This window comes from Dipodomys spectabilis, unplaced genomic scaffold (assembly GCF_019054845.1).
Source record: "Dipodomys spectabilis isolate Male_0828 unplaced genomic scaffold, ASM1905484v1 ptg000424l, whole genome shotgun sequence".
Lineage (NCBI taxonomy): Eukaryota > Metazoa > Chordata > Mammalia > Rodentia > Heteromyidae > Dipodomys > Dipodomys spectabilis.
In genome coordinates this window covers 1,866,900-1,876,294 of record NW_024871101.1, presented here as the reverse complement: position 1 = coordinate 1,876,294, position 9,395 = coordinate 1,866,900, and the positions used below count along the sequence as shown (strand labels likewise).

At 33.3% G+C, this 9,395-nt stretch overlaps 1 protein-coding gene and 1 non-coding gene across 2 annotated transcripts; one reads left to right on the top strand and one right to left on the bottom strand.

Moving 5' to 3' along the window:
- Positions 1-1,492: 1,492 nt before the first annotated feature.
- Positions 1,493-2,665, bottom strand: Tent5d (terminal nucleotidyltransferase 5D). Its single transcript, XM_042668276.1, has one exon. The coding sequence runs from the start codon at positions 2,663-2,665 to the stop codon at positions 1,493-1,495; it is 1,173 nt and encodes a 390-aa protein (XP_042524210.1).
- A 4,897-nt stretch (positions 2,666-7,562) lies between these two features.
- LOC122097696 lies at positions 7,563-7,669 on the top strand. The gene has a single exon (XR_006145565.1). It is a non-coding gene; the product is annotated as a U6 spliceosomal RNA (small nuclear RNA).
- The last annotated feature ends 1,726 nt before the right edge of the window (positions 7,670-9,395 follow it).

Genomic DNA, 9,395 nt, shown 5'->3' with positions numbered 1-9,395 from the left:
TATAGTTCACTCAATCTTCAGACATCTCTTTTGATACTCTATATCTGAAACACTAGTGAAAATGTTCATTTACAAAAGCAGTTAAGTTATTAAGAACATTTGACAACTTTTGCACTAAAAGACAAAAACTGGTGATGTCAACTTTAAGGACAGAAAGGCACCTAAAACACTTATAAAACTATATTTATAAGTATGACTTCCTAAAAAGTTGAATTGTTCCATGTTAAAACAGAGTTTTCTTGCTGCGTTAATGAAGGAATTCATAGTAACCATTTTACTGGGTACTAGGCACATGTATGCAGGTGTTTCTTCTTTACACTGATAATTTCTTGAATGTTAAACTAGATTGAACTAGTTGAAACTTGAAACACATCTTGAAGATAATTATGGATGTTTTCTTGTTTAGCTTTGAAACCAGATCTTCTAACTTCAAATGTATTCTTTATCAGATGATTTGCTTTACATTTGTAGATTTTTGTCACATTCAATAGTTACTGGTTTAGTTTATATGGGACAACATTCAATGATGTGTCCAATAAGAAAGTTCATTTTTTATTGTCTATTATTTAGTGAAATGTTTCTTATTTAAATCATTTTGACAAGTGCTTTAATGATTTGTTTTCCAAGCTAAGGTATCCACTTAATATGCAGACCTTTAAATTTTTTTCATTGTGGATATTTTTCAAAATCAATTAATTTCACTCAATATGAGCAAGGACTTTAGGAGATCAAAATAATTTGCCATAAACTATTGAAGACAATGTTACTTTATAATTAAGTCTAGTGGCATATATGGACATATCTTCAGAGTTGATGATTATATTATTTTAAATTTATTTAGATGCAAAAAGAATTCTCAGATAGGATTGAATTTGGAGATGAATGGCATTTTTCTGATCCACAAACTAGCTAAATGATAAAGTGCTAATGTATAGTTTTACAGAAATATTTTCAGTATTCCTTCAAACTATGGTAGTATTTTGAAATCAAATTTAAGATTTACAAAGCCTGGAGTTTTAATATCTTTGGAATTAGTTGTCTTTGAAATTGTGCATTTCTAATTAACTTCTAAAATTTTATGGATATTATTCACTAGAAAAAAGTAGAGTGTCACTAAGAAAATAATTGAATATAGAATTGATGGCTCATGTCTTCACTATATATCTGGATTTTAAAACATAGGTAGTGTTCTTTTATATTTTAGTCAAATAAGTAGATATATTTACTTGTCACAATAAATTTGAAGTCATATGTAATAAGATCTGAATATAGCTTCAACTATTCCACAACATTTTAACCAGTCAGTAACATTTGGAAAAAATTTCAAGTTGTCAATTTACAGATAAAATTGCATTTACTATAACGATCTAAGTTCTAATTTATGGGAAATTATTGGTAACTGTCAAAAAAAATTAATCTTGAATTTTATAGAATTTTGAAACTTGCTTGCAATAGATGTTAAAAGCAAGTTTTTTTTCTGTGTTTCTGTTCCTTAAAACATACCATTTGGCACATTAAAGTGCACTGCCTGATATGGCTGGAAGTAAACCTGTGGTGGGCCAGATGGGACATAATAAGAAGGGTATCCTCCCTCAGTAACTATATATGGGGCAGGCTGATAAAAGCAAGTAACATTGTTTGTATTAGGTAAAATATTTTGTTCTCCAAGTACTTTTAAAGCCATAAGAGTGATCATATTAAGAGTTTGCCTTCTTTCATGTCCCATGAGGCAAACAGTGCTTTGGTTGACAACTCCATGTAAGGTCATAAGGTAGTCGTATTTGCTCTTTTCTTCACCAATGAAGTGGTTACGAAGGTACGATTCAATTTTCTTTTGTTGTTCTGCTACACCAGGAAAATCAATGAAAAATCTAGAACACATATAACGTTCCAGGATCTTAATTTCTACTTCACTAGCTGGTTTGAAGTCACGAACCAGCAGGTTGCTGTACTTCAGAAGGCCACCACCTCTAATCTCTTCAGGTTTTCTGGTAGATATAAGCTTGTACTTCAAATGTATCATTGCTTCTTGAAAATTACCATACATACTTTCAGCTACTACAACAGGATAGGATTCTTTGGTCAGCTTAGCATTTTTGTCACAATAGAAATCTAACATGCGATCCAAAAGAATTTGAAAGGAATCTACACTAAACTCAAACTGTCGCCTGATAGAATTCACAAATTTTAGTTCGACATTCTTCCCATTGTTATTTGAGAGTGAGATGAGACTCCAGCGATCATGGTTATTGCAAACTTTGACCATCTTCTGAACATAGGCATCTTTCATGGTTCTTTGAGTAAGCTTGTCTTTTTTTACACCTTTTGGTAAAAAATCAAGCAAACAACCTAGAACAACATCCTTAACAACATGAAATTCTTGATCACATGGAAGATCAACACCAAATATAATATCCAGATCTTTATAGCTGATGCCATTATGGCTTGCAAGTATATAACTTGCAGTAGAACCATTCAGTCGGGTATCTTTAACAACAATGCCTTGCTTAATAAGTTGGTCTTTGACAACATGAATGATATCTTTTGGTTTTACCTGCAAAGTGGGGAAATTTCCCCTCCCATGAATGGGAATTATTTCATCTAACACACGGTCCAGTACTACCACTTGATCCCAAGTGAGATTGCTGAATCCAAGTTCAGACATTTTGAGGCCAGTAGATTAAGAAAGCAACCTATTGAAAGAAACACATTGAGAGTAAATGTTTGCTTCTTAAGAAAAATGTTATACCAAAGCATATTAAAATACATTCATATTCATTATCACATTCTAAAATTTAGAAATAAATATCAATATTAAATTATTCATGCTAAATCTGGTGGGATAAAAGCTACCATGATTACATAATTGTAATAATCGGATATGCTGGTAAATGCAAACTGATTTTTTAGGGATAAATTGGAGCTTGTAATTGTGGCTGATGCAAAATGCTATCATTAGAAAAAAAATGTTACCCCTTATCAATCTTTTTCATGTACATACAGTGTTTGGTGGTATAAATGTGTTCAACATATCATATACATCATTGGGCTTAACTGTCATGGAATTATAGTGAGAACAGATACTTGCTGTGTGTGAAAGGCTCAATGGACTAAAGGGTATAGTGCTTAAAAAGAATTCACAAGACTATTATTGCATATACTAACTTTCATATATAATACTTCTCTCATATTAAAGAGGTAAAGTTCTATATTGGTTTATTCATTCTTTATATTCTTGAGGATAACTATCACTATCATTTCTGTTTGCCCAAAAGAACTTACAAAATATTAGTTGAATGTCACTTTGCAACAATGGTAAAGCAAGGTAGACTACTATATTTTTATCCAAAATGAAAACAATTTATAAAACCATAAGACTGCTGAGCTTTAACGAATGCTTAAAAGGCGAAAGATTTATATAATCTGAAGAGAAACCAAATTGTTTAAATAGGGATACAGGTGGACCCATTGCAACAATGAGATGTACAAGTCGTTATGTCAAAAAATGAACTTTACAACTTTGGCGGGGTGGTGGGGGGGAAGGGAGGATGGGACAGGAGATGGGGGGGAGATTGGAAGGGATGGGAAGGGGAAACAAAGGAGGAGGCAACAATGCTTGATAAGAAAGGTACTCATTATCTTGCTCATGCAATTGTAACCCTTCTGTACAGTATTTTCACAATAAAAAAATGTTTCACAGAAAAAAAATAAATAATGTTTACTGTATATGTCCAATATAATATGCTCAGATATTTTTATAATTTGGGTAATATCTGGAAATTAAATGTTTATAGTATGCATAAACACTATAAATGCAATTATGTATAATTCTATAGTCATGTACATATACAGTGATTATGTGACTATTTAAGTGCCTTACTAACCTAAGTAAATAAATCTAAGAGATTAAATAAATTCCATTATGGAATAGTTCTAGAATTATATAATCTTCTTGAATTCCAGGAATGATACTTTAATTAGAATTGTATTGATGGTACTCAGGAAAATCCAAACATAGAATTTAGCATTGTAAAATCCTCTAGTAGAACTAGAGAAATAGGATCATCTGGAAGTGGAGCTGTGTCTCAAGTGGTAGACTCAAGTGGTAGAGAACTAGCCTTGAGCTGAAGAGCTGAGGGACAGCGCCCAGGCCCAGAGTTCAAGCCCCACAATCGACAAAATAAAAAAAAAATTGGATCATCTTACTTGACATCTGTAGGAGAACAGACTTTGATCAAACATTTTATAAAAACCCAATTAGGCAATAGCAGATCTGTGTCAGTGAGAAGACAAAAAAGCCTATTCTGCTTCTATCTGTATTATTCTACTTGTTTATGGAATGGGCTGTTTGTTTTATTTTAAGCCATTTAAATTACAAGTATTTGGACAGTCTGATTAACCATATAAATAACCAGACCAATCCTTAAAGATTAACAAACTAAATTGATTTACACATCAGGTTTGGAATTTTTTTCATTTTATTTTATTGTATTTTTTTGTGAACATACTATACAGAGGAGTTACAATTACATGGGCAGGATAATGCATACATTTCTTATCAAGCATTGCAGCCTCCTCCTTTGTTTACCCTTCACATCCCTTCCCAGCCTCCCCCCCACCCTCCCACCCAATCCGTCCCCCCTCCCCCCCCCCCCACACCAACGTTGTAAAGCTCATTTTCAACATGACAACTTGTACTTCTCATTGTTGCAACAGGTCCACCTGTATCCTTAAACGACTTGTTTTTCCCCATCTCCTCCACAAGTTATACCGACATCAAATATAGTGAAAGCAGGGGTTATACTGTGGGGGAGGGGCATACAAAGCAACAAAGAAATAATCTTATAAATGCGTTAGAAACAAATGCATGAAAGAAAAAAAACATTAAAATAGATATCTAAGGGTTCATTTTCCTAACATCACATTACCTGAACTTTTCCACTTGACTCATACATGTACTAGATATTGCAAATAAGGGAAACCATGGGACCTATGTTTCTTTGGGCCTGGCTTACTTCACTTAATATAATTTTTTCCAAGTCTTTCCATTTCCTAACAAATGGGGCAATGTCATTCTTTCTGATGGAGGCATAGAATTCCATTCAGGTTTAGAATTTTTGTAATTTATCTGTCATGGGAAATAATCAATGTATTTGGACACTGTAAGGAGCACTATGAACATGAGTTGATAGAACATAAAATATCTGACAATGCTATTTTAAAATTTTCCTATTTGAAGTTAATCATTTTATATTCATGTTATAAATATGAAAAAGGAGTAGTTTATAATGATGCTGACTTCATTTGAATGTTTTAGGAAGATCAACAATTTACCTAAATATGTATTTTATACATATTACATATAAACTATATAAATTGATGACATAGGACAAGTTTAAAATTCTCAATATGCAAATTTCTTCTGCAAAGAAAACTTTTACTTCCTTATGGAATTTTTTCTTTGCCAATATAAGTGAAAACATTTTCTTGTGACCTAATCTGAAGGTTAGAATCTCTATATAAAACATTTATAATATGGTTTAAAGGGAAACCTTAATATTGCTTAAGTGATATTATTGAAACAAAGAATTATTTTCCATACAGCAATTGACAAGACTTTTATGTGAAAATAAACAACTACAGACATGATTAAATTAACTAGCTTGCAGAAAGCAGAAGTCCTCCATCAAAAAAAAAAACACCAGTAAACTCCATTTAGTGACTTATATCTGGCTCAGGGACATTAAGAAAAAAAAGGAAGGAACAAAAATGTTATTTTCCACATGCAATCATAGTAAGATCTTGCAGAGACAAAACCCTCTAACTTATATGTTAGTGGCTCATACCTGTAATCCTAGCTATTCAGAGGCAGAGATCTAGATAATCTTTTTCAAAGACAGTCCAACTATTAAATTCTGAAAGGCTCTATCTCCAATTGATCAGCAAAATGCCAGAATGAAGTGGTGGCTTAAGTAACAGAGTATCAGCTATGAGCAAAAATGCCAAGCAAGAGCACAAGGCTCTGAATTCAAGCTCCAGTACCGGCGTGCATGTGTGCACACACATATGTCCAAAATTTAATTTCACTTTACACTAGGAATGTAGCACAGTTCATTAATATTCAACTTTTAGTCACCAGTTAAATTACCTTTGCTACAAATTCCAAACTTTCTAGACTTTAAGATGATCTAGAGAACAATTTTATCTTATTATTGTGTTTTACTGTATTTCATTTATTTGGGTAGTTCTGGAGTTAGGCAATCATGCTACCACTTGACCCATGTCTCTAGCTTTTTGAGTTTTAGGTTATTTTCCAGACAAGATCTTATAGATTTTTGCCCAGAGATGGCTTCTGACTTCGATCCTCCTAACTAGCTGAGATCACATATATGAACCATCACTCAATCTATTTGTTGAATTGGAGGTCTCGTTAAGCTTTTTTGCTTTGGTTGGTCTCAATTTCTGCCTCCTAAGTATGATCCTTCTTATTTCTGCCTCTTAAGTAACATGGATTACAAATACATACCACCAGATGTGACTTCTAAAGAACTTTAAAACCACATAAAATAATTTGGTGTCAATAATTATAAATACAATCAAGCCACCTTGCCAGCATGTGGGAAATGGTGCCAGTTGAGCAACATATTATTCAACTCTCAAAATCAGATTATTAATAACCAGTTAGGTTACTTATTTTACTTTTCTCTTGCCACAACTATACAAGCGTGTTTTGAAAATAGTTAATTTTTACTAAATTACTAAGCAATTCTGAGCTATCATTACACTGATCAACCTTACTACTATATATACATCAGGGGTTGAGAAGGTAGCCCAGTGTTAGAGTGCTCACCTATCATGCATATAGCCCTGGGTTTAATTCCTCAGCACCACATAAACAGAGAAAGCCATAAGTGGTACTGTGGCTCAAGTGCTAGCCTTGTGCAAAAGAAGCTCAGGGACAGCACCCAGGCCCTGAGTTCAAGCCACAGGACTCAAAAAAAAAAACTACTATAAGCAAATCAAATGTAAGTCACATATTTTACAAACTTATTTTAAAGTATAATTATAATAAATCTGTGATACATATATACACAAATATATATGCACATCAATAAAATGGCTTATATATAATAGAATATATGTCATGGAATAAATACAGGTGACTTTTATTCATCTGGAATGTATACACCTACCAATTAACATGAAAATTAAGATTTGATGGTAATTTTGTTTTCCTCACACAGCTACTACTCATTGTCATAACAATTTATAAGATCAATAGAATCATTTTAAAAAACAATTTAACTATAACATTTAAGTGTCATGTGTGACTCATGGCTCAGGACTTAATTACCTTATACAATACAGCCAATCCCCCATATGCTGAAGATGAAAGGAACACATCAGAAAATTTCTTGTGAAATGATTTGAATTAAAACACACAGGTCAAAATAAACTCTGGATGACTATGATAGTAAAGGTGGGAAAAGTCTAACAAAATTAATACTACAAGTACTGTGTTTGGCATGATACATCTCTCAGTTACTTAAAGAGAGCTTTTGGTGCTCGCTTTGGCAGCACATATACTAAAATTGGAATGATAGAGAGAAGATGAACATGGCCTCTGCACAAGGATGACACGCAAATTCGTGATGTGTTCCATATTTTTAAAGAAAACTTCTCTGAAGAGGAAATAAGAATGGCCAATAGACGCATGAAGAAATGTTCAACCTCTCTAGCCATAAAAGAAATGCAAATCAAAACAACATTGAGATTCCACCTCACCCCAATTAGAATTGCTATAATCAAGAAATCTAATAACAATACATGATGGAGGGGATGTGGACAGAAGAGAACCTTACTGCATTGTTGGTGGGAGTGTAAACTTGTTCAACCACTTTGGAAAGTAGTATGGAGGTTCCTCAAAAGACTCCACATAGAGCTCCCCTATGACTCAGCAATCCCATTTTTGGACATTTACCCAAATGATTACAAACAATATCATATACGAAAGCTACCAGCACAGCTATGTTTATTGCAGCATTATTTACCATAGCTAAGATATGGAACCAACCCAGATGCCCCTCAGTAGATGAATGGATCAAGAAAATGTGGTATATATACACAATGGAATTCTATGCCTCTATCAGAAAGAATGACATTGCCCTATTTGTTAGGAAATGGAAAGACTTAGAAAACTATGTTAAGTGAAGTAAGCCAAAGAAACATAGGTCCCATGGTTTCCCTTGTTTGCAATAACTAGTATATGTCTGAGACAAGCAGAAAAGTCAGATAAGATGATGTTAAGCGAAATGAACCCTAAGATAGGGACACAAGTGGTTTTTCTTCCTTTCTATTGTTTCTAACCTATTTATAAGGTACCACGTGATTTTTTTTTGTTGCTTTGTATGTCTCTCCCCCATGGTATAACCCCTGTGTTCACTGTATTTGATGTTGGTATAATTTGTGGAGGGGAAGGGAAAAAACAAAATGCTTAAATAGGAATACAGATTGACCCATTGCAACAATGAGATGCACAAGATGAGATGCTATGTCGAAAAACAAACTTTACAATTTAGGCGGGGGGGGGGGGGGGGGGTAGGGAGGGTGTAGTTGAGGAGGTGAGAGGAATGGGATGGTAGGGGAAAAACAAAGGAGGAGGCCACAATGCTGGATAAGAAATGTACTCATTATGTTGCTATGTAACTGTAACCTCTCTGTACAGTATTTTCACAATAAAAAAACATTTCAAAAAAGAGAGTTTTTGAACATGGAGCATAAAGCAATACTTTCATTGGGTACATGTTCAAATTCAAGGAAAGAATTTTTAGTACTCTGACAAGTAAGCCTGAACACAGCACAAAGCCTGAAACTCCTAATCATTCTTCTCAAAATTTGACAATGACTCATTCTTGCAGAGCATTTAACTATTTTTCTCTCTCCTTCTAATTTACTCCTAAGCTAATATTTTCCATATCCAGCTTAACCAATATTAGTATGCCTATAATGTAAGGCTCTAATAAACTTTGAAATAATCATTTTATTGATTAACTTCATTTGGGGATGAAAATTAAAGTGAGTTGTCCAGATATCGCAGAGGATTGTGAACTGACATTTGCATAATAAATGAAGTATAATTTTTTCTCCCTACTACAAACTACAGTCCCTCAGAAAATGGAAAGAAAAATAGAACTTAGTAACTTTTCTTATCTATAACAATATTCAAAGTATATTTTCAAAGAGAATGAGAAAGACTTACACTGGAAAAAATAACTTTCACAGCTGCAATGCAGTTAATATGATGATTCACTGGATCTTGCAGTGAAGACAGGACTTTTCATCTTATCACTTTAAAACGTTATGAACCACTTTATCTGAAGAGAGAAGAAATCAAG

What these genes read in the sequence shown, in the direction of transcription:
- Tent5d (XM_042668276.1), bottom strand. Translation starts at nt 2,665, where the DNA reads ATGTCTGAACTTGGATTCAGCAATCTCACTTGGGATCAAGTGGTAGTA.